At 40.9% G+C, this 26,433-nt stretch overlaps 1 protein-coding gene and 1 long non-coding RNA gene across 9 annotated transcripts in view; one reads left to right on the plus strand and one right to left on the minus strand.

The window, feature by feature from the left end:
* Positions 1-332: 332 nt before the first annotated feature.
* Positions 333-10,459, minus strand: fosb (FosB proto-oncogene, AP-1 transcription factor subunit). 4 transcript variants are annotated; one of them, XM_086034967.1, is made up of 6 exons: positions 10,223-10,459; positions 9,898-10,055; positions 7,772-8,155; positions 6,725-6,832; positions 4,342-4,692; positions 333-3,644 (listed from the first exon to the last, which is right to left on the minus strand). In XM_086034967.1, exons 1-6 carry the CDS (start codon positions 10,284-10,286, stop codon positions 3,591-3,593), a joined length of 1,119 nt encoding a protein of 372 aa, XP_085891093.1. In that variant the 5' UTR covers positions 10,287-10,459; the 3' UTR covers positions 333-3,590. The 4 variants fall into 4 exon arrangements, with proteins under 4 accessions (XP_085891093.1, XP_085891092.1, XP_085891091.1 ...); XM_086034966.1 differs by having other exon boundaries at positions 333-4,184; XM_086034965.1 differs by having other exon boundaries at positions 333-4,692; positions 7,802-8,155.
* LOC147145023 (uncharacterized) overlaps positions 9,566-26,433 on the plus strand; it is a 37,248-nt gene continuing 20,380 nt past the window's right edge. For 2 of the 5 annotated variants that reach the window (XR_015087361.1, XR_015087360.1), the window contains exons 1-2: positions 15,481-15,525; positions 16,148-16,269. This is a non-coding gene — a long non-coding RNA (uncharacterized LOC147145023). Of the gene's footprint in view, positions 9,697-11,789; positions 11,923-12,358; positions 12,462-13,803; positions 14,519-15,480; positions 15,526-16,147; positions 16,270-26,433 lie in introns of those variants that run through there. The other 3 variants (XR_015087356.1, XR_015087358.1, XR_015087357.1) reach the window with 3 other exon arrangements.

Genomic DNA, 26,433 nt, shown 5'->3' on the forward strand with positions numbered 1-26,433 from the left:
GCATGGACAATATCATTATCTATTTATCTTAATTTTGTTGTACTTTTTTTCAATAGAGTACATTAAATTGCAGAAGCTGAATAGAATTGTCACATAATTTGGTCCACTTCAAGCATAATAGGCCTGACAATAAGACTAAATATATATATATATATATATATATATATATATATATATATATATATATATATATATATATATATATACATATATATATATATATATATATATATATATATACATATATATATATATATATATATATATATATATATATATATATATATATATATGTAGATACTGTATGTACATATATGTATGTATATGTACAGTATGTGTCAACACTGTCTGACATTATTTGTGCAGAGAATAATAATATCATAGCACCCTGATGTCAAATTGTAACTGTAAATATAACTACATTAATATAAGTTATTGTCACATATCCAACAAGTTATCTTTGGCTCTTTCATTGTTGTAACCTCAATGTGTACGGTACAGTACATCATTATTTCATGTGACAATGATAAAGTTTGCAGCAAAAAATAATGAAAAAATACAATGTCAAATACAGGAAAAATGTGAAACATTGATACAATTAAATGTGCAACCCAAAAGATTTGGGAAAAAAAGACGGAAAAACAATTATTAGTAACATTTCTCCATGGAAAAGAAATGTTGCAGTACGTTTGTGGGAATATTTGAACCTCGATTCTTTAGCAATACATCATCACACTGGACATATAGTAGCAGTCAGTTTATCATCCCTGACTAATATTCGCTACATTATGTTCATCCAAGAGCATCACAAGTATTGCATTTCATTCCAAGAAAGTACGAGTATGGGTGGATATGTGAATTGTACAGAATAATACAAATACATTGCAACGTTCACCTCAGCATAGAAAAATAGGAGCAACTCTTGTTCAGTTGCTGTTATCACAGCCATTGTACAGTACAAGCTGGTTGATTGTGTCATATTAATAGAAAGTAAAAGGAATCTAGAAAGTAAAGAAAATAATGGATGTGTGTTCAGTGCAAGGGCCTCTGAGGTGTCATTCACACATTCAATTTCATTGAATATTCTTAGTCATCATCGTTGATTATTCTCGCAATGGAATGGCAAGGTGATTGATATGTTTCGAGAGATTCAGCTGCATGGAACTCACTACTCTGCCCATCAAGGAAGTCTGGGGCTAATGTAAACTGTGGTGCAGTACAACATGAAACTGCCTTTTTTTGTATCATGATTGTAAAGTAGCACCACAAAGAAGAAAACAAAACTATGTACATGAGAACTAGTGAATATGTTTTATGCTTATTCTGACACACCAGAACATATTCTCACCACATTTGCATTTTGGAGAAAAAAATAATCAAAAAGGCACATCCACACTTCTTAATCAGCTGTTCAAAAAGTGAGGTCCACCCATTTTCTGAGCACCAAGAGCCACTCGGCCAGAAAACTGTACCATCAATTTGCCATTATTTGGGTGCAGTGTTTTATTTCTTTAAAAACATAAAGTTTCTTCTGTAAAGCGGTGTTTGTCCTTCAAATCCATATTTTTGTTCATTATTGAACAATAATAATTGTTTATCGTAGGGCAGAAATAAAAATGGATAGCATGCTTTTGTTTTGTATAGATGTAACAGTGATTTCAATATACTGTACTTTTTTTTATTTAGATGTTTGCAAATAAAGTGGCGGTGCCGGTAGCTTTGGGTCAGACCTCACAAAGAAAAATCAGACACAACAAAAGGCGTCATCACAACGTTGTAACATAGTCGTAGTTACATACATACATTGACTGTCTTGGATAGTGCTTTATACTGTTTTGTAAAACATAAATACACATGGCGAAAGGCAGTGACATCATGCTTCATGTTAAGGACAGAGCCATTTTTTAAAACCTTTCATATATATCTCTATATTTTTTTCATTCTCTTAGAAAAATATTCATTTTAAAACTAAATCTCAGTAACATCTTTCAAATTTCTTCATTGACAAAAATATCCTCTTTAGAGCTGCAACACATTCATATTTGACAATCATAGCAGATACACTTATATATATTTTTTATACATATAGGCATATAGACTTGAGCAAGATTTTCTTTTTTTTTTTTTTTTTTTTTTAATTTTGACACACATAACCTTTAAGTGCACAGCATACCTCCAAAGTTGCCACATGGAAACAATCAAATAAAGGGAAAAATATACTTACAATGCAACAATAACAGAGTTGGAAATGGGCTGCAGTGTGGGGTACAAGTAAAAGCAGAACAATTAAATACATTAAAAAAAAAGACATTAAAATATGTAACAAGTGTCACTGGAACGTACGAGGAAAAAACAAATGGCACAAATTCACAGGCAAGAGAGGACGCTGGCGGCATAACGTCGGTCCGGTAGCTCCCCTCTTTTTGTTTCCGGGTCAGCCTCCACGACAACCTCACTCAAGAAAGAAATAAACAGGCCAGGTGCACTCTTATGCACGCCCCATGTTTAGAGGTTGTCTGCATCTCCCAACAAAGGCAAACAGGCGGGGGGAAAAAAAGCACAATGTGGAGATTCAAAAGCCATGGTGGTGTGGTCATGTGTCATCTTCCACACCGCTGATCCTGTACAGGGTGGCGGGAGCCTATCCCTGCAGCTGACTATGGGCGAAAGGCGGACTTCACCCAGAACTGGTCGCCAGCCAGTCGCAGGGCACACACAGACAACGACACTGAGCGGGAACAGATCCCAGGCTGGCCGTACACAACTCAGGCGTATCTACCACTGCACCATCAGTGACCCAGTGGTGGTGTGGTGAGGCTTCTAAATGAGAGGGCAACCCTCCACACAGTAGGCAGGAGCTGGATTTTTTTTTGTCTTCATCCGCAAAGGTTGGATCGAGGGAACTGCACTCTTCTTGCTTGTTGAAGACATTTCATCTTAAATCCAAAGGCTTCTTCAGTTATGAATCTTTAGTTGAAGGTTTGAGGCATCACATATCATTTGACAACCCACACAAGATACTCTCATTCAACAGGAAGAGGTGCTCCTTCAAGGTGTTTTACCACCAGGCGAGTGAATGACAGGTTGCTGTGCAGGACAGTCATTCAGTAGCCATGCTGCGTGAAAACAACAACATTCTAAAGTCAACCCCCTCCAGAAGCGTCAATAGGGAGACTCCACACCTATACATTTACAATTGGAGAAGCCTTTTGCCCATTCAACAACAACAAACAATCAACAAACAAGACAAGTCCACTTGCTTCAATTCAGCCCTTCCGGATTACTATGATCTGGATGACTGAGAATCTACACAGACAGAGCTTTTCCTTTTTTTTTTTTTTTTTTCGTGCTTTGCATTTGGCTCACAACAACAAAAGCGTCTCTCCAGAACCACAGCCTTGTCTTTATCGTGAAGTGGTCCACCCAAAGACCTCTGCTTTACTTTTTTTTTTTTTTTTTTACATTAACAGTGCATCCAAATGTGGAATCGCAGCTCCCAGTGAAGTCTGCGCTTGTTTGGAACACGCTGTAGAATCCCGGTCCAGGAGCGGTTAAGGTGTGCGTGAGTATTAGGATGGGGGCCGGGCCATTCACTCAAGGTCCCAGGGGCTGGTGGGGGTCTTCGGGCTCTCGGGCGTGGATGACTTCAAGCAGAGACAGGGGGAGAAACACAAGAGACAGAAGAGGAGAAACAGAGATGCTGGCACGGCAGAGGAATTTTAACAATGCGGTGATCGCAGACTTCCAAGCATGAGGAAGCCGAGGGAGGGTCAGGCAGATGAGGGGTTAGTGGTAAGTGTCTCTCCTCTGGGCACTGGGCAAAAGAGGAGGGTGGACGGGGAAGGATGGAGAAGAGGATGAGAGACCCTCAGAGGGAACAAGGTGGGGGGGCACCGGCGCAGTTTGTAGCAGCTCGCTGAAGACCGAGTTTAGTTTAATCTCTATTTTACGTGCACTCTGTCCGATTGACGTTTGTAATTTGAATCCGTCTCTCTTTCTTGGAATGCACGTTAATTTTGTTCTTTAACTCAATGGGCGGCAGTCAGCCCCGACTCAGCGAGCATTAAGGTATGTGCGAGTTTGGTCGGTCAGTCAGAGCGCCAGCAGGGAAGGCGAGTTCAAGGAATCGGATGACTGCTCGCTACTGCTGTTCCGATGGTTGGCACTGACCCCGCAGGCTCCCTCTGGGTAGGTGAACACAAATGAAGATGTGTATGAAGTGCTGTGGCTGGCAATGCCCACATCGTCATGGTTACCACCACCACCCTCGCCGGCCATGAGGCACGGCCCGCCGGGCGCCGTCGCCTCACTCGGGCCATAGAAAGAACGAGAGAACTCTACCTCCTGTATCATTCCTGGCTGAGGCTGCTGTACTTGTTGTCGCTGCTGCTGCTGCTGCTGCTGCTGCTGCTGTTGAGGCGGAATCTGTGACTGTGTGGAGGCTGCGTGGCCTGAGTAGGCAGGAGGCAGATAGAAAGAGTCTTCCTTCACAGCCAAGCCCACAATGGAGGAGGGGGCTTGTAAGGTTTGGGCGGGCAGCTGCGCTGAGCTTGGGTGAGGCTGCTCCTGGTAAAGGATCTTGCAGTTGGGCTGGTGGGCCACCAGGACAAACTCCAGGCGCTCCTTCTCCTTCTGCAGCTCAGAGATTTCCGCCTCCAGCTCGGCCTTCTCCTCCTCCAGGATGTCCGTCTCCTGTGTGGGCGGGGAGATGAACAAAGGATGAGAAAGGTAATCGAAGCTGAGGGGTCTGTAGTATGTATTAAACACGATCATAAGTACTTTACCCTGGCTTTAGAGTGGACAGATCATTAGGTATTAGGGGTTAAAACAACTAGTCAAATAGTTGGTTCAAAATCAATCAGTGACAACTATAGCATGAAGTCGATTAACCGCCAATCACATGTTTTGGCTTTAATTACATCGCTGCCTCACTGGAACCTGATGGTCAACCAGTGCCGCAAGCTAGCAGTGGTGCCTCAAGTAAACATTTCTCTAAAACTGAGCCCGGCCGCTTGATCAATTGCCAAATATGCAAGTCTATCCTCAAATACAAACAAAAGCAATTGTTCTATAAATGCCTATCTGAAAAGACATCCACTAATGGTAGCTGGCTAACAGCCTAAATCCTCACACCAGCCATCCGTAAACTCACCAAGCACCCTCCTGTAACAGTGAATTACAGTCTATTAGCTAATAGCAACCCTGTTGTTGTGTTACGTAAATCGGTGTTAGAATTTTACAATGGTCTGCAAAGACATTACACATCAAAATGACATCCACAGTTCCTGGATTTTGCTGCTTAACTCATATTCCATAAATGCAATATTAATCAGAATGCCATGTTTAGACTGGTGAAGGCACATAGAAAATATGATTGCAAATATTTTCTTTGGGTTGACTTCCTCTTTAAAGTGTCTGGATGAGTGTCTGACCATTATTGGATGATCAAGTAGGAGGGTGGGGCCAGTGTAACCAAAGACGGTGGGGAAAGTAAGTAACCAAGATTGTGTTTGTGACGAAAGCATGCACAGAGTATACAACTGAAAAAAATGACGTCAATGACGTCATCGCTTAATCAACGTCGACTTGACTATTGTCACCTTAGCACGACTACTAAAAAATTGAAGTTGTTAAACCATTATTAGGTACACTTACACAATCAACTTGTGTCCAATTAAAAACAATTAAATCAGAGTCAAGAACTTTTTTTCCTGTCAAGAGGACATTTCAGTCCACCGAATGGCATGCATGGTAATTTATTTATTTTTAAATAGGATAGATTGAGGGCAGCATGGTTGCCTAGTGGTTAGCTCGTCTGCTTTACAGACACAATTCTGAGGTTCGGGGGTTTAAATCTCACCCGGCTTTCCTGTGTTGAGTTTGCATTCTGCCCATCCATGCAAGGTTTTCCCCATGTGTATTCTGACTTCCTCCTACATTTAAAAAATGGTCATTTGATGGATAATTTAGTCAATTAACAATTCATACAGTTTTACACCCCTAAGGGCATCCGGCGTAAAACACCAAATCAAAGATGCGAATCAAGCTTGCAATTGATTCGCTGTGGCGACCCCTGAAGCGAAAAGCCGAAAGGGAAACAACAACAGTTTGACACCCCTGTGGCCTATGCTTTGTCAGTAGTGTGTTTGATGCATTGCAGCATCAGTCGAAACAATCCTTCTTAAAGCTGTGCGGTATAACAACCAGACACATTCATGCAATTGAAGAATTAAGAGAATTTTCTCTGACTGGCTAGCCCAAAATGGATGGGAAACGCTCAAGTGCTCTAGCAAATGGATGGATGGATGATCATATACAGCAATACTGTATGAGAATTTGTGAAAAAAATTGTAAGTTTCCCATGCCTGTTTTGGATGGAGATCAACAGTATTGATTATTCTTCCTGATAAAATGTGTTAGTCCTAACCAAAAATTCGGCCTATGGGTGTTTTAATACGTGTTTAATACGTGACAAACAATGGACAGAAAGCCGACAGAAACAGATGGTCAGACGGACATTGAGAAATTATTACTCCAATGTTCCAAAAAGAAGTAAAAGAATAATGCTGCATATAAAATATTACCCATCCGCATACAGTCGCTACTGTGGTAACCAAAATATTCATTTTTGAAACAGATCTTGAACTGGATCTCACTAGATTGTAAATGTGTATGAGTCTTACGCATTCATTACATTCATTCCTGCACCATGAGCTAAGCTTACCGACTGCAGCCTGTCCGTGAGTTCCCGTCGCCGGTTTCTGCACTTGGCGGCGGCCAGTTTGTTCCTCTCTCGACGGACACGTCGTTTCTCCTCCTCCTCGGGAGTCAGCTAGGGCAAAAAGAAGAATTATTAAAAGTGTGCTGCTTTGAATCGGATGTAGCCATACTGTATCATCTCCAGTGGTAGATGTTTTCTTTATGTATAAAGGTATTTGTAATGTGTTACTTCCTCTACAAGCTCCTCTAGATCCCTTTTCTTATCAGGGCTATCCTGCAAAAGCCATAGCGTATCCATCCATCCATTATCTATACCGCTTATCCTCACAAGGGCCGCAGAGAGTGCTGGAGCCTATCCCAGCAGGCAGATATATATATATATATATATATATATATATATATATATATATCTGAGGGTCACCGATGGTGCAGTGATATGATCAGTTGACTTTGGTTTAGGCCAGGGGTAGAGCTCCTATTCAGCCTGTTTTACATGTCTCCCTCCTCGAACACACCTGATTTTAAATGATAAAGATCACTGTCAGGCTTCTGCAAAGCTTGCTGATACGCTATATATTTTTTTTAATCATATGTGATGGAGGAGGGAGACATCTAAAACAGGCTGGATAGGGGCTCTCGAGGACCAGACTTAGGCACTGCTGGTCTAAGTGCTGCTGGTTCAGGCTTCAGTTCCCAATCCGTGATGATGCGAATGTGCTTGTAAATGGTTGTCTGTCTCTATATGTGTTCTGTGGTTGACTGGCTTTCGCCCAAGGTCAGCTGTGACTCTAGATAAGAGGTATTTAAGATGTATGGATAGATGGATGTATGTATGGATGGATGGGTGGATGGGCAGATCCTCTGAGATTTTATCAGTTTTTAGAATTGATGGCAGACCAGATCAAATGCTATCCATCCTTTCGCTAGAAGGTTTGCTCTCCACAAAGAATAGGTGCACATAGTCTTAATCCAACATGGGTAAGCAAAATTCATGAGAGAAGGTGTAAAATGTGAATGCCAACAAACACACAGTCCAAGCACACACACTTACTAACACACTAACATCTCCGTCTTCACTCACAGACTCTTCTCGAGTGCGACGGCTACGGGTTCTGGACTGGCGGATGGGGCCCGGTGCTGGGCCGGGGGTGTCTGAACTCGGAGGAGTGAATGCAGACCCGGAAGAGTAGCTTGGGCCCGGCATGTCATAGGGGTCTACCAGCGACGTCGGCCGGGTCATGGTGGAGGTTCCAGTGGTGCCGCTCTGTCCCGAGGCCTGGGAGGAGATGAGGGTGGCCTGAACCATCCACTGCAGGTCCTGACTGGTGGTGATGGCGGTGACGGTCGGCACGAATGAACCGGGCATCTCCCCTCCGCCGCTGGATCCTGGCCCGCTACCCACAATGCTCAGGCCAACTGCAGCTGACCCACACTCCTGGGCAGAACAGAACACATGGAAAGGGAATTTTACACGCCATTCAGGAAACTATGGAATATTAATGAATACTTGGAAACTGAGAGGCAGAATTACTGGGCATAGTACCACATGTCAATTTAACATCTGGGGTTTAATAAACTATTCACAACTAAATACTGAATACAGTAGTCACAGAGGTAATGATGGTCAAAGCTGGGAATTACGCCTACTGTATGTGACGGACCCGTCCGCCTTAAGGCGTAGGTTGCTAGTGGTAATTTGTCCAAGTTGGTAGCCAATGGGTTTCTGGTTGGCATTTTCTAACCATGAGGAATAGTGACTGCCACCACCGATGGTATGGAGGGGTATTACATCTCACCCATGCGCAGAAGCACTTAATGGTCAGCGTCGCTGACTGTCAGTGCGATGTATTTTCGTCATGTTTTCCAGCGCCACATGCTGACAGTCGACCCGATGCCATAGGGGGTAAGTGTCATCACAGTTGCCCTATGTCTGATTGATCTATCTAGTCCTTAACTCGCAGGTCAGTTCTAAAAATAGCTTGCCAGTGATAGACTTTTGTGATTTCCTAGGAATGTTGTAGAAGTAATTATTTTAAAATGTGAACACCTGCAGAAATGTATAGACTAAAGCATATTCATATTTATCTGTTCCCCAACTTGTTATACCATTGTTGATGATTATTTTTGACAAATCTTTAACACAATCAGTATCATCACATGATTTTCATATTTAAGAAAATTTATTTTTTCAGAAGTGTATATCAAACTGGTAATCCTTCACATTAAACAGTTGCCAATAAGTAGCACTCAGTTTAAAAAAGAATGGGAACCCGGGCTGTAGTGTAAAGGATGATGCCACCGCTGTACTAGGGCAGCCAACTCAACTCCTCCTTAAAAAAGTATAATTGCTTTTTTTTTTTTTCCCTGTGATGCTGTGTCATTTTTTTCTTGTTGGGCAAGGCAGCAAAATCTGAATCACTCCTTTAAAAAAAAAAAAAAACTCAATAAATGCCATTTTTAAAATACTTGTTTTTGTAATATGGACAGTGTAACTTAATGTTAAATTTGATTTGCAAAAAGAAAACATACAGTATGTTAATAATAAAATGTACAAAGTGAAATTTTAAGTAAGACATAAAGTACTGCATATAATACTACAAATGCATAGGTCATTTTATATATATATATACATAAATATATATATATTTTTTATGTAACGACGAAAAGGCCTGCCGCTTTAACAGAGAGAATTCCAAAGTCCCTCCTCCTCCTTCCTCCTCCCCCGTCACACCCCCGGCTGGTGTTCCCCTTGACAACGCGACGTAGCATTCCAAAATAGAACGGCCATTTACGTCACTACCTCAGAGAGAGAGAGAGAGAGAGAGAGAGAGAGAGAGAGAGAGACAGAGAGAGAGCAAACCAGCTACTAGACTGGAGGATCTACGATGAGGGGCGGGGCTTCGCGAGTGACGTGTAACCTTGCAGCTGTGTGTCACCAGCACAATGAAGCGAGCACGTTTTCCGAGCCTGAAGCCGGTAAAGATTTTTTTTTGCACTGTGTACACATTCAGGGACATGTTTACTTAAATCACTAACGCCAAAACTAATAACTTTTTAAAATGTTGATTACAAATCGACGCTAACTAGCGAGCGAGCTACTAGCTATTTACGGGTAGCCCCATGAGCATACAGTAACAGAATATCTAGCCAAGTTTTAGTGGGTTCGTTCAAACTTACCTGCGGAGCACTGGTGGTCGGCGGGCTGCCGAAGGAGTCCACGGAGGAGAGGTACTGGGACTCTATGGACGGGGACGAGCTGCCACGGGATCCGCTGTCGGGGTCGCCGGGAAACCCTTGGTACATCTCCCCGCGGGCGCCGAGAGAGAGCTTGGCACCTGCAATTTATTTCGTAAAAATGTGTACCATGTGTTTATCAATACACATAACCAGTGGTGTTAGCGGTGTTTGTCGTTGGAATTAACGCAAAAAAAAGCAACAACCAAACAAACAAATGTACTCGTATACGAATGATTATAGTATGCGTACAAACCGGCAAACTCACCGTTACTTGTCTTAATGCTGTTTCCCGGTGAGGCGCTCCTGGTGTCTTTCCAAAAAAGTTGCATGAAGAAGCTTTAATCCACTTCCCCACGACCAGCAAGTGGGGGAAATTTACCCCGAACAAGTGTTATCCTTCCTTTCCCTACGTTCAAACTACTTCTTCGATACGCAGCTCGATAGATCCATAAAGTCCGATTGGCGGCACGACCCGGCGAATGCACGGCGGAATTACGGTACAAACAAGCAGATTTTGTCTTATGAATGAATCCTCCTAGAGTAGCCTACAACCGAGGCATTTTAAGTCCCGCCTCGGGGTTCCGCTGACGTACATGCCCATATTTGTGCACCGCTGTTGTGTTTGGTATCCTTGGTGACGTCGAGGGATTCCCTCTCGCACTGGAATGAGCCAAAGCTTACCTCGCCGGCGGTTAATAATAGACGCTATTCTTTTTTGAATAATTTCCAACGCAAAGGGGGTATTTCTCACCGTCTGACTATTTCGGAGAGGAAACTTATAGATTTTAAGTGTTACAAGTGTGGAAAGATTTCTACACTGGTAGACAATAACTACGTCGGCAATAATACATACAGTACAGATCGATCTTAAGTTATGCTGATCACTATTTGAGCTTTCTTGCAGTACTTGAATGGTGATATTTTTGTTTAAGAGACTATTAGACTATTTTTAAAGTGAAAAATATAGGTCAATGGTTTAGCACCATCACCCCAAAAAACAAGGTAGCTCTCAAAATACCACCATCGTGATTAAAAGAACACTTAAATATATGAAAAAAACATACTTAAATTATCATTCAATTCTATTTGATTGAATTCTAATACACTACCGTTGTTAAAAGTTTGGGGTCACTGAGAAATGTCCTTATTTTTGAAAGAAAAGCATTTTTTTAAAGATAACTTTGAACTAATCAGGAGTGTTCCAAAGGTACAAGGTGTTTGTCCATTGCGTCAGACGACTCAAGGATATTAGAAAACCCTTGTGCAATAGTATTAGTAGTAGTATTAATTGATACAGTCATTTCAATCACATCAAAATTCATAGAAAAAAATTATATTCTCCAAACAAAAAACAAAAGATGAATACTATACATATATGCCCTAAATCAATAAAATAAATACTGTACGAACAGCATATATTTTTTAAATGTATAATTTAAAATTTGACTTCATCCCTACTTATTGTCATTGTTAATACTTGTATGTGTCCTGTTAGGACAGTCATCAGAAATCCATTGGACAGTGCCTGCGTTTAATATTTGCTACTGCATTCAAAGCCCCTGCACTTTGTTAATGAATGCAAAAGCATTTTATGTGATGTACTTTTTTGCATCTTTTGTGAAGCACTATGCTACTAACGGCTTGGCCAGGTCACCATTTTAAATGAGACCTTAGTCAATAAACTGGTTATTTACCATGGTTAAATTAAGGTTAAGAAATTGGTACGGTTTCACTACATGTCAAAATGACTTATATGAAAAACATGTAATTAACTCAATAATACAGTGATTTTTAAGTTGTTTGCCCATATTGACTAGTTAATCATTTTCTAGCCCATTTGTCTTCATCGGGACCTCGTGTGAGCACACAGGCACATGGAGAACATGCAAACTCCATACAGGAAGGCCCGAGCTGCGATTTGTACCCAGAACTTCAGAACTGTGCTACGGATGTGCTAACCACTAGGTGACTCTACACTCTAAAATAGTTTGGTCAAAAATAACTCAATTATGGGTCAAAATGAACTGACCACCACTTAGGTTAATTTGACCCAAAACGTTAGGCCAAATGAATAAACCACATGCTTTTTTTTTTCTTTGTCAAAATTAGTAAAGTCTTTTGCACAATAATTTAAAAGATATGTTAGACTTAGTCAACCTGCGGCTTGTGGACCATATATGGCCTGACCCACAACCACTCATAATTATTATAATGATAAATATCACAGTCTGGCCCTCAGAGGACCCTTGATGAGGGATGAAAGAGTTTTACGTTTCGTTTTTGTCTTAGCTTTTCATGTAGCCGTAAAAGTATTTCTAGGGACATGTGTGACTAACGTTTGTAAACGGTTTTCCTGTGTACTTTTGTATGCCACTTAAATCCCTTTTGTCGTCATTCTCAGGACACACCCATGGGAATCCTGAGAGCTCGCAACCTTCACAAAGGGATATCCTTTTCATTGACGTATTCCGTTGACCTGGATGGCTCCAAGCCAATGTAATCCAGTAAGTGAAAAAAACAAACAAACAGTTTTTCATCAATCAGGTTCACACCTTTTTAGGTATTAGAAATAGATTAAACACAGAGCTAACAGCCACTTCTGTAAAGGGAAAAGGACACACAGAAATTATTTTATTGGTTAATTCAAATTTGTTTCTTTGGACATTTTTGGTGGATTTGATTTTAGCTGCTTCTGTAGTTCAAAGTGATGCTAACAAAATACTGTAGATGCTATTTCATCCAGCATCTTTCATATGCCTACACATTTCTCCATGTTTGATCCAGGAAAATATATACGCTTAAAGCTGGGTAATCGCTGGGCTTTTCCACGTCATGACAACAAGGCGCCCTTACACTTATACCAATGTAAAGTACCGGTTGACGCTCTGGCTGTCACGTCGGACTTTTTAAACATTGTTTTCACCTTGCTTTTCCGTCTTCTGTATGTGAAGTGTGCATGCTCACGGCTGACAAAGTGGCACTCTAAAGCTACCTCGTTAGCTCGAAGCACCGGTCCACATGCTGGCTTTCTTTTTTTCAGCTTCCTTGCTTTTCTGCCTTTTCTCTGTAATATGTGTGCACTCACAGCTGACAACAAGTTCCTCTAAAGCAGCCAAATCCGCACACTATCCGATTGGAAGATGTATTTTTGGAGTGTAGATATAGCTAGCTCGCTAACTGCATATCGCAATTGCGCCGATAACTGTTGATGCAAATGAAGGCGCGAGAGTTTTTATATAGAGGGCGAGGGGTACCTATTGTCAAACTCCTATGTGTGTTGTGCCATTTTTAGGCACACCCAAAAATATCAGGAAAACAAACGGTGTAAAACAGTTCAACACTATATCTTTACAATTGAGTGCGACACGGTTCTCAGTCTTGGCACATGTTTTCAGCAATTGTATTCGAGCATGAATAATTTATCAAGACACAAATCTCTGAATTCACTTTACGGGGTCTTTCAAACCCACTAAGAAACAGACAACACGAGTGGAGTCTTGGGAAAGGTTTGTCTTACATGGAAAAGTGTAAGGCAATCCTTTCTGAAGACATTGTTCCCATTGCAAAAGTAATGATTTATAGACATGTTGAAACGTTTGGGCCATGTATGTACTACCAAGCCTCAAATATTTGCCTTGCCCCACTTGTATAACTCTATAACTCAGTATAACTCTTACATGTAAAAATGTTTTGATGTTAAATTGTTGAACATTTTAAATGATTTTATTAACGATCATGTTTCGAATACATATGTTGACAAACAGGACAAACAGGAAAGAGGAACTTATTTTAGCTTGCAATGATTTGAAATTGGATCGGCAACTAAGTCTTTCTTCCCTTGCTTAGGCAGTGGGCAAAGGGGAAGCACAGCAGCATCGATAAAACAGTAATCCCTAACGTCATCACATTACGGCTTGATGCCAGTCCAACATCAAACCTGGATCATCCATCCATCCATCCATCCATCCATCCGGGTCAGGTTGCCGGGGAAGCATCCTAAGCAGAGAAGGCCAGACTTTGTTCAGCTCTTTCCGCGGGATCCCGAGATGTTCCCAGGCAAGCCAAGGGATTAGTCTCTCCAGCATGTCCTGGTTCTACAATGCGGCCTTCTCCTGGTGGCACATGCCCAAACTATGTCACCGGGTCACAATCCACAGCTCATGATCATATGGTGGGAACTTAGATTGACCAGGCAACTGAAAGCTTTGCCTTTCTGCTCTGCTCCTTCTTCACTACAACAGGCCGGTGGAGATGATTCCACGTCTCCAGTTGTTTCAAAATGCTGCTGCTCACTTTTTAAATGGAATTCATAAGAGTGAGCACACAGCCCATTCTGGCCCTCCTCCACTTTCTGCCTATGCATTTTACTGTTGATTTGAAGGTTTTTCTACTTGTTTTCAATTTCTTAATGGTGTCACCCCACTCCACCTGAGCTGCTCCATCTCTGCTCAAGATGACCGGCTGCTCATCAAAGTACCAAAGTCTAAGCGAAAACTCAGAGGGGATAAAGCCTTTTCTATTGCTGGTCCCGAACTATGGAATGACCTCTCTATGCACATTAAACAACAAAAAAAACGTAATCTTTAAAACCATTTTTATTACAAAGTACTTGGCTTCTGAGCATTTTTACATTATCTGAAAAGAAACAAAACATTCCATGTCGATGCGAGTTAATGCTGAGAAAGATACTGCTTCAAAGGTTGTTTGGTATCTGGAGAAATGAAGCAAAAAAAATATGAATAATGTTATTGACATTTGCTTTTTCAATAAGAAAAGGGGTGGGGTAGTTATTAAAATTGACATTCTGTTTTTTGTGGAAAATAAATAATAAGAGATTTGATTTTAATGCCATATCGCCCAGTCCTACAACACGCACACACACCCCAACACACACACATGAATAAACAGCGTATGGTAATTTAGACTTGTGCAGTGGGAAGCAATGACGGAAATCAGATCCCGTCACAGTACAAAACGCAAGTGATTCATGATGGTGGCCTACATGCGGACACCAGTGGGAATGCATAAGGGGTAGTTGGTTGAGAAGTGTGGGTTGGGGCTCCATCCAGGGAATTGGAGATGATAACTCCTGAATGGGAATCAAAAAAGTACAAGTGATGTCAAACAAAGTGGGTTTGCAGGCGCGCATATGTGTGAGAGAGAACAAGAAAAAAGGAGGGTAGTCACCGGTCGAACAACGTCAGAGAACAACGGAGGACGTGATTGAGCCCCATCAGAGCCGCGGCTACCGGAGTGACTCCTCATGAATCATCTCGTAATGGAGGCACCCATCCGACTAGAGAAATAGGAGTGCTATATAAACCAACAAACACACTAACTGCTTACACAAACTATCCCAAATAGTCCGTATTATTAGGTCAAATCAGGAGAAACATGTGCCGTTGTGTGTGCGTGCTAGCGTGTGTGTATGTGGTGTACTGTCTCCATGGCAACACCGCTGTTGCCGCCGCCTTCTGTGTTGTGCCGCCCAGCAAACGGTTTCTATGGGAACACGCTGGCAATGCGCGAGTGCGCGGCACACGACGCCACTTCCGGGTTCTCTCGTCGGTGAGTTGAGCTCGTCGAGTTCCAGTTTTTTTTTCTAGCACTGACTGCGCTTTTATTTTTTTCCTTACCTTCCATGTTGCGTCAGCGTAGTTTGTGTTTATACTGTAAACGTTTCCGTGCTATATTTAAGCTGTCACGCGCAAAGCTAGGTGGCTAACGGACGGAGCTAACCTAGCCTGAGGTTATGAGCAAGTTAAGATACTCCACTGAACTTTATTGACAGTCAAGCGCAGCTAAAACATGAATAAAAACAGAACATAGATAGATAGATAGATAGATAGATAGACACCTTATTAATATAGTAACATCCTAACAATTGGGAGGAATTCAAATAAGTTTAAATGTAAGCAAGAAACAAGATCTAGGTGTTGCGTGGTGGTCTCATGTACAGTTTGTAAAAAAAAAAAAAAAAGTGAAGTGTAATAATGACATTGATATTTAATCCAGTAGTGTATGAACAATCAATGTTCTTTTTATTTATTAGATTGTGTTTTTGTTTTGTTTACAAGATGTGGTAGTCTAGACTCCAGCCATGCCAGGCCAGGTTCAAACAGACCCAGCACTGTTGTCTTAATTCCCCCTCCTGACGTGCTTTTGTTTTGCTTGCTTCCCTGTCTCTTAGCATACTTTCGGGAAGTTACTACCCTGCACACTGCTCACAAGACTAGCCCCATCGCTTCCCATTGGAAGGCTAGGCCGTGTTTGTCTCCTTTCCCTGCCCAAAATATGCGTTGCCATGCGACGGTGAGGCCTGTCCCACTTCACAGTGGTTTTGTTTACACCCTTTCTGGCTCTAACATTATTACATAACCCCTGAAGGCTTCCCCTCCCCACCTCTGCAAGAGAAATATGATCGCCCCAGACACTTCAGCCAACCAAAATGTCCCGATCACTCTCTTATTTTTTTCCCTCACACTGCTGTGTTCACTCAGCGTTTTTCATGAGCTCCTCTCAAACTGCGGTTATGATCTTAGCATGAAGAAGACTGTTTACAAGAAAGCTTAACTTTGAAGTCAGCCTTTTATTAAATGTCCCATTGCAACATGATATAGGGGCTAAAACTCCACAAGTACACACAGGTTGTGTAATAGCTGACAAGCATCCATTTAGGGTTTATTTCAATTTACAGTATGTTCATTATAAAACGTTTAGTACAGTCCACTCATATACAACTGTTCATATACAAGTAGTTATCAAGGAACGGCCCAAGGATACTGGGAAGTTTTCCCTGAATTAAACAATCTAATCTCTCTAAATATAAGTTAGTTTTGACATAATTGTTCTCAGAGGGCAAAGTCATTGGATTCATGTACCATGAATCAGTAGTATAATAAGCATTAGATGTTTCTCTAAAACATCCACTGACACACACACACAAAACACTATAAACACACTACTGTTAAAACAGTATAACAGGATCTTTCTATGGATGCCTTATTATGTGTTATGTTTGGCATCTTCTTTAAACCTAGAAATTTTCCATTTTCAGCGATGGCATTCATTCCATGACAGAGGTCGAACAACGTCTTTGTGTAAGGGTATTGCGCACAGCCGGTCAGCTTGGTAACAACCGACGCTCACTTTACCTGCCATATTGCAGCGAAAACAAGTCACTGATGGACAAGTATTTTATAAGTCACCCAAGAATCTGTTGTTTTCTGGCGACAATTATTTCATCAACATAATGTAGTTCATTCCTTGGACCAAAACATGCAAAAGAGCCCGTTAGTCACACGGCTCAGCTTCAGAAAGCAGGACAGCTGTGATTGGTCGTGACTCGTTACCTGAGACCTGAGCAGTTATGTTATTTTCGGTCGACATAAATGACAAAATGGCTGCCCCCAGAGATGAATAAGAACGGGAGGATTAACTCTTATTCCACAAACGCAATATTTATCAGAATGCCGTGTTTCAACTAGTGGGCTTGCATAGAACATATTCGGAAAGAAATATGTTTGGGTTGACGTCCCTTTAAAGATTTGTAGGCGGTGAGTGTAAGATGCCGAAAAATACATATGCAACCTGTCCATCTATGGACTGCCTCTAGGTATTGTTAAGACCTATTACATACTGTTAGGTTTATGTGCATACTACGGCCTTCTAGTTTTCGGATCCGCATTGTGGTTGCTGTGGCAAATGTTTTGACAATTTCAACATTTCGCTGGCACTCTTCCCATCCCCAAGTGTATTCTCATGACCATCCCGAATCGGGGGGTACCGTGGCCGCCGGCAATGTCGTGTAAACATAGCTTTATGTGCTTGGAATGTGGGAGAAAGCCAGAGTACCTGGAGAAAATCCCCACAAGTATTGGGAGAACATGCAAACTGAGATTTGAACCTCAGAACTTTGAGTCAGATGTGCTAACTGCTTGTCCACCATGCTGCCCTAATTATTACATGGACACTCTGATTGGCCATCACTGTACCCACCCATGTGGATAATTTGCTGACATTTTTGCTCAGTGTGTGTTTTAAGAAGCATAATATCACGAGCTTGCGTTCTGCTTGGTTGAATAAAGGCATTTTCCTTTTGCTTCTATTTTACAAGGTCCAGATGCTCAGGCATCCCAGACTCCCACAGACGCTCTAGGATCACTCAGTAAGAACAGTTAAACCGCCAACAGATCCATACTGACAAACACAGTAACATTCCCATGGCCTGCTTCTGCATCATCGTGATTGCAAAGAAGCCGTTTGTATTGCACAGACTTTTTGGACTTTCCAGTTTTTCTCGTTCCCCGGTAAGGCACACCGCTCCTTGAGCAGTTTACTTGTGCACTGTTTAGCTAACCTCCTGGTGTTTATATGGCTTCACCCCAAAGCGGAGCTACAGTTAAAAATGAGCTTGTGAGCACACAGGCACAGCACAGATTTACAACGACCCATACAGTGGTTAACCCAATAGAGCATTGATTCTCAACCAGTGTGCCGTGACACATTAGTGTGCTTTAAGAGATTATCAGGTGTGTCGTGGAAAATTATCCAAAGTCAATTATTTTTGACAAAAAATATATATTTTCTGAAAAAAAAATACTGTTTTGTTAATTTATGCCAACCATGTGTAGTATTAGGCAAAACAATCAATTGTTTGACAGAAGGTACATAATGACCCTGTATAGTCACTTTTTGTAAATTGTTTTGTTAGGTGGTGTGCCATGAGATTTTTTTTCCGATGCGAAATATGTGCTTATATTGTGTTTTTATTTCACCGATCACCACGCTGTGCGTGTGTATGTCTGTTGTTTTTATTTGATATTTTTTCTTTTTTTCGCGGGGTGTCTGCTCGTGCGGCACTTGCGTGTGACGTGAAGATTACATTCTCAACGCAGATTGGCTGTCGCCGACGAGGGACGGACTGGGACCAAATGGGTCATTTAAATATGCGGTTAGGCAATGCCCAGCTCTGCTATTAAGTAGAAGTTGGACGTCTGAACTTCTGTCTCATATTCATCTTCTGAAACCCAAATGTCTTCAGTATACAACAAAAACAAAGGAACTGACATTGCCATTCCAATGCTTTTATAGGGCACTGCATATATGCAGTATTGCTAAAACATAACATCTAATAGTGGCCTTGGACTGGAGTCATTGAGTAATGCCACTTACTCAATCATTCACAAAGTGACCTAATAGTCTTTTATCCTGTCTGTAAGACAAGTTTTCCTCTGGGGACAATAAAGTATACTCAACTTAACTGAAAGTTATCCAAGCAAATCAAAGGTCTAATACTCTACTAGACAAATCAAAGATATATTTTTGTCTCATGCCCAAGGCTATGACGCATACACATTTTGATGTTCTAACAAAAGAGATGCATGATGAAGGAGATTATTTTAATTTAGAAGTAGAAGCGATGGCGAAATGTACATACAGTACCATAAACACACTCACACAAACAAACAGCTGGGCATTGCCTAACCATCACCGAGTTCCCGTCTGCATATTTAAATGACCCGAGTGGTCCCAGTCCATCCCTCGTCGGCGACAGTCAATCGGTGTTGAGAACTTAATCTTCACGTCACATGCAGGCGCCGCACGAGCAGACACTCCGCCAAATAAAGAAAAAAAATAGTAAACAAAAACAACAGACATACACACGCACAGCGCGGTGATCGTTGAAATAAAAACAATATGGGGCACGTGTCATTGCGTCTGTGGGACCAATTTTGGTCCAAAATAGGTGATTTGGGTGAAACCAACCCATTTTGTTTTACTGCTGATTACTATAAAATAGAATAAGGTATAAACACACTTTTTTGAGTGCGTGATGAAAGAAAAGTCTAATCTTTCATTGGTAGTTTCTGTGTTTTTGTAGTCACACAGCACAACATTCTTTGAGCCTTGAAAGATCAGCCAGACTGCTCTAATTTGACTAGCACTCAATTTGTTCTCTCTTTTTTTAATGACTGGCATTGAAAGAGTTAAAGATGAATTTATTAATTTATTACAATTTATCTACTAGTTAATCTCGTATACTTTTCTTGTAGCTAAGATTTTTATACTGTGGGAATGAGGAAGTTTATACAATGCTTTTCCGAACTGAGTCTGATTATTTAGGTCACGTCTTATCATTTTAATTACAGCTACTTAGTTATTACCCAGTTGGCTTTATCACAAAGTACGTAAACGTTTGCAATAGCTTCTCCGTTACCAGAACAGTAGAGCATCAATACAAACAGTGTGGGTTTTTCTTTCCTGCTGTGATCGTCAGCAGTGCGGCGCCGTGTGCCCTGGTGGACGGCCTCGCATTACCATGCACCGTGCATGGGAGTTGAACGCCTCAAGTCAAAATGCATTCAGTGGGTTTCAGTGTTCCACAGCCCTCATGAGTCAGACACAAGCAGCGTGTCAATCCTAGCCTACTTTTAAGAGGCTCGCTTCAAGCCAAAGAGAGAGAGAGAGAGAGAGAATGAGATCAGAGCTGGAAACCAATGTGTACATTGGGCTAAAGCACAAAAGGGTCACAGACTCACAGCCATCTCTTTTCGAAGGAACAAAAATCCACATTCGTCCCTCCCAATGACGCGTCTTTGAGAGCTGCCATTCAGACTTGTCACGTTTGGAGCAAAATCGCTACTGTCATGAATAGTCCCAGAAGCTCGTGGCAGTTGGCCAGCATTCACTGGAGTCCCCCAATGCTACGTAGATTGCTGCTAAATTGAATCCAGCCATCTGTAGCCTTATTTACACCTGGGCTTCACACTGACGGATTGTTTTCACTCATGAATTATGTAATTGTAGCCTCTTTCATTTTTAACGCTGACAAAAAGCAGCACAGTTGGACTTTTCTTTTTTTTTTTTTAAAGCTTACATTTTTAAAATTTGGTTTATATTCATTTGATGGTACAAGCTTGCAATAATGAGGACTGTTACTATCGTTGCCATGGCAGTTAGTTAAAACTGACTATGCCACTTATGCTATTTGGTTAACATTTTCAAATAATTGCTTGCGTACTTCATTTATTGCAAATAACTTCAAAATGTAAAATAAACAATTTTACTTTAGCATTTAACATTTTATTCAACAATTGGTTGATTAATTTCTAGTAAATGAATGAAGAAAATATTATTAGCATAAACAATTTTACACACTAACTGGTATAGTTTGTACACGGCTTCTCGTTCAATATTATAAGTGTGTCCAAACTATTGACTGGTAGTGTACACTGAACGTGTTTGTTAAGTGGTTAATTGAATTAGATTTAAATTAATGAAATTCTAAACAAATACATAACTAAATAAAGTCGCAATAAATTACTAGTGCTGTGGTGGTGGTCCTCTTTGCCGTACCCTTCTGTAGTGATCATAAAAATGAGACTGAGGTCGAGATGGGCTCAGGGGTTAAAATAATCACTGATCTTAATTCAATGCGGATTATAACAATTTGACCTCAGGATTTATTTGCCATCTTATATTTAAAAATTCCACAATACAAAACTGGAGGGACAGCCCACGAGCCATCTAGTAGTGTGCGACAGAATCGCTGAATTTAATGTTAAAGTGGCTTAAAGAGAAAATCAACCCAAACACATTTTTCCATATGTCCTATGCAAGCCCACTAGATAAAACAAGGCATTCTGATAAATATTGCGTTTGTGGAATAAGAGTTTTAATCCACCCATTTTTAGCCATCTCTGGGGACGTCCATTTTGTCACTTCTGTCGACTGAAAACGACATCACAACTGTTCAGGTCTCAGGTGAGCTGAGCCATGATTTGTTGTTATCTGAACCTTGAGACACTGTGATGTCATTTTCAGCCGAGAGAAGTGACAAAATGGCCGCCCCCTGAGATGGCTTAAAGCAGGTGGATTTTGCTGCTTAACTCATATTCCACAAACGCAATATTAATCAGAATGCCTTGTCTCAACTAGTGGGCCTGCACAGAACATATTCTGGAAAAAAATACGTTTGGGTTGACTTCCTCTTTGGGTATTTTTTAAATCAGATACTCTACATTTGTTAAGTGGCGTTCAGTTGCATTTAACTATTATGCATTTAACCATTTTTAAGGATATGTTTTATTTTCACTTGTATTTATTTTTTATTTTGGCAGTTTCGGTGCTGCGTTGCAGAAGGAAATGTTATTCAAATGAGGGGACGGTCCAAAATGTGTCTAGGGTTGAGCTATTCTCCTATTGGTTGATTGATATTGTAGTGCAGCGAGCACCATCAACCCACCTGATAGCCGAATAGTTCAACCCAAGCCACACTCAGTACCGCCCCCGCATTTGAGTAACATTTCCTTTTGCATTTCATACTGACATGAAGAAATGTGAATGAATAACATCATTCATCATCCTCCCTTGAAGAAAGACTATAATGACAGGGTGGACAGCATGCAAAATATTCAATATGACTATGAAAGTAGAAATAGACATGATTAAAATGACTCGTTTTATCAAACAACTTGCTGTGGACCACATGTTTAATTCCTATCGATTACCCACTGATCACACACACTACAGTTAGCTGAGCTGTGTGTGGGACATACCAAAATCACGAACGTTCAATGAAAAAAAAAAAATCATATAAAATGGAAGGAAACGCATTTGAAGAGACTTATACTGGTTTCTGTGTAAATGTTTGGGCATTTATCGTAAGACCATTACTCCACACTTTTGCTACATTTTCAAGATGCCTGATTGATTCTGATGAGGACACCAAAGGCACTTTATGGTCACCTTGAGCAAATATCTGCTCACACTATGACAATTATAAATGCTAAACAGTTAATAAAACATTGCCAAGACAGTTAATAAATGTTCTGTGATGATGACAGATTTGACTCAGGAGCAGATTATTCCAATTATAATTGATCTCAGTGGGAAATGTTGTTTTGAAAGTACAGAAAATGCCTCTAAAAACAGGTTGCTTACTCACACGTAACGATGTCATCTGAGTTCCGTAGCTACAGGATGTTTGTAAGCACACTTGCGCACACACAAACAAGTTGAGCTTGAAGTGTTAATGAAGTCACCAAGCGAATTTCAAGCATGCCGCTGCTGCGGCCCATTGAGTGTATGGCGCACAAGCTTGCGCAGCTGACAGCAGCAGGTTGATATTCACGCCACGTTAGATGATATCATACTTCTCCCATCTGCGCAAATTTACGCATTTGGGGACACTTCCTTAGGGAAACCTGCACAATTGTAGAAGAGCTGCGGTGTTACAAAAGTTGTGATTGACACAGTAAGAGAGATGCACTGTTATCTTACTTACTGTATTTTTTTAAATGAAGAGATATAGCACTGTATTGTATTTTTTTTAATGAAACATTAACAGAGAATGTCAAGAAATAAACTGGTTTGATAAAGTGTAATTAAAGAGACACTTGAACGGGCTGAACATTGGCACTTGTATTATAGGTATGCATGCGGTATGCATGCATGCAAAATCACTAGAATTCTACTAGAATTCACCCCCCTAAAGGACTCTGTAGTGAGTTAAGGTTTTTTTTGGGATGATATTTACTACAAATCGGCACGCCCCCTTTTGGAGCTTGGCTTGTTATTTTTTCTGTCTCAGCTGTCTACGTCACAGCAGGGAGGCAAGCGTTGAAATATGTCTGAAACGGTGGCCACCAAAATACAAATGCACACATCTCTTGTCCACTTCATCGTGTGACACTATAAAAATTGAAATAGAACAAAATACTTTGGCTCAAACGCCAGCTCATATGTGCAAAAACCATGATCACATCCACACCTCCTATCGCTTCTTGAATTACAACGGGCTGAAGCGAACAAGAGCATGAAAGTGCACACGAACTCCGGTGGCGACTATTTGTAATTTTCTGACATTTAGTTATGCTAAAGTTTTGTTATGTCTCAGGATCCAGGCATGGATGTTCCTCCCCAACACCTAGCAGTAGCTGCTGCGGTGGTGTTAAAAGTAATAGCATTGTCAAGGCAGCAATTAGCTTTCGGACACTAAACTGACAAGGTTAGCGCAACAAAAAGAGCTTCTTACTGTCCAGACATGCGGCACTGTGCTGTCGAGTACGTTCGTGTCCACCACCACTTACAGCAAATTCATGAAGCCGCGTTGGCGTTGCGATGCGAGTGGGCGTCAATTTCGGATAAACCCTTCGTCGAAAGAAAGCTTTTTGAATGTTCCGTGTCACATTGCGGCGCCGCTTCGCGAGTGTCAATTTCAGACAGCGATCTTCTCCAAAAATGGACTTCCAGCAAAATCCAGCACGCCCGCACACGACCCAAATGAGGATATGCTAGAGCGACTCAATTATGAAAAAAATATCAATCACGACTATTTTGGTAATAATTGAAATCAAGATTATTCAAAGGATCCTTTATTTTTTGGTACAAAACAAGAAAATGTTTAAACGTAAAAAATAGAACGAAAAATTGATTTCTTTAAAATGTCATATTTAATGACCTACGAACAATTAAACTTGCGAAAAGCCTCTCGGAACGCATTGTGTAATCGTATGCGTATCTTGGTGACTTATTAATTAAAACAGACAAGACGACAGAAACTGCACATAAGCTACTTGTTTCCTCATTCTCTTTTAGTGAGACATGGAAAGGCTAATGGTTTTGTGATGTTTTCAGAGGTTGGAGTTGGCCAAAGTAGAGATGTCCACATACATTTTGGGGCTGGTCGGTCCCATTATTTTGACATTATTGACGTATTTACAGAAATGGGCACTTTACCCTTTTTTACCGCTCTGTCCTCCATCCACGACCTGGGTACCCTTCTGTCCTCATCCCTCCGTCCTTGTTCAGAAAAATAATTGTCCTCCAACCCGTCCGTCCTAGTCCTTTTAAAGCGCTTCCGTCCTTACATTCTGTCGGTTAACAGTTAGCAAAACAAAATTACTATGCACATTTATTCTCATCAATGAAATGGGCATCCACTAGAGGGCGGACAATGCCTATGAGAACAATACTGCAGGGAGGGAAAGCACATGAAAAAGCGCGATCTAAAGTGTTGTGCAGGCTTAGTCATGGCTGCTCCGTGGTATCACGGAAGAGAACAGTGGTCTTTCTTTTTAAAAGAACCCAACACAACACATCACACGGTACTCGAACCGGTTTGGGACGAATAGAGGGATGGATGAAAACCCACTTCCGTCCTTGCTTATTCCGTCCTTTTTAAAAGACTTCCCATCCACAAAGGACCGTTCCGTCCTTGGGACGGAATATCCATCCCTGCATATTTAGAATGACTTTGAATGGACAAATTGTGATTGGTGCCTGTCGCGACTCCCACCAAGACATGGAGGGAGGAGAGGTGGGCATGGTCATATTGCTCAATTCAGGAGTTGGGGTCAATCGGATTAGCCATTTACCACATGGCCATTCAAATGTGAGAATCTGCTCCATGCTCTTTGTGGGTGTTTTCATTTTGTATTTGTGTTTTTAACTGTTAGTCGCGTTCAATTACAGGCTAAAAGTGCATTGGCAACAGTACGTTGGATAATAACTTTGTCACGCAAGCTTTTTTACTTTTGATGATACTTTTTCCTCCACCCAAAAAAGACGGATTTTCTTAATATTGTAAAAATCTGATTTTTTTTATTTTTATTTATTTATTTATTTATTTATTTATTTATTTTTTATAGACAACAGTGCAGTGGACACCCACTATTTGTAGGGAATTGGGACCAGGCTGGCCTGCGACTAGTGGAAAGCCACGAAAATATTTACTCCCATTGAAATGCATTGGGGGTTAGGTGGTTGTTGGAGTAAAAATATCAATAATAGTAATTTCTTTAACACCCCAAAATCATTAAAAAAAAAAAAAAAACCCGATAAACATTCAAAAATGCATTTTTTATGACAAACAACGGTTGGGGAGGGGGCTGCGCTGTAAGTTGATGACGAAACAAACAAAACTTTGCAAAAAGGTATCTGTGAAAGTGCAAATCTACGGGCGCCGGATCACGAGTACGTGGGAGTCCACTGTACTATTTTTCTCCAAGTATTATGATGTTTTTTCTCATGAAATGTATTACCCGTACTTCTTTTTCATGGGAAAAAAAAACGATTTTCTTGGAAAATAACCTTTACTAACCTAAGCTTTTTCCCTCCGTTTCAGTGCGGCCCTAATATTAATTCGTAATGCCGAATATAATGATAGTGATTGCAATTTTTGAAAATGTTACTACATTCATTTTCTAGGATTAAAATAACCAATTATTTCAATGAGTGACCAATCAAGTATTACATCTGATTGACATGCAGGAAATAAAGGACCCTACTTCCTTAATGCTTGATTTGAACATCTGTACCTAATGTTATATGCCCTATTTAGTCCAAACCTAAATTGGGAACGGCAACTGCTACACAGGCAAACACACTGTGGTAGCTTTAAATACCCGAGCTGTGACGAGCGCAATCGTGCTGCTCATCAAATTTATGCGTGAGCAAGCTTGGGCTAAATTT

Source organism: Filicampus tigris, chromosome 7 (genome assembly GCF_054856515.1).
Source record: "Filicampus tigris isolate MCC_2025a chromosome 7, RoL_Ftig_1.0, whole genome shotgun sequence".
In the NCBI taxonomy this organism is placed as follows: domain Eukaryota; kingdom Metazoa; phylum Chordata; class Actinopteri; order Syngnathiformes; family Syngnathidae; genus Filicampus; species Filicampus tigris.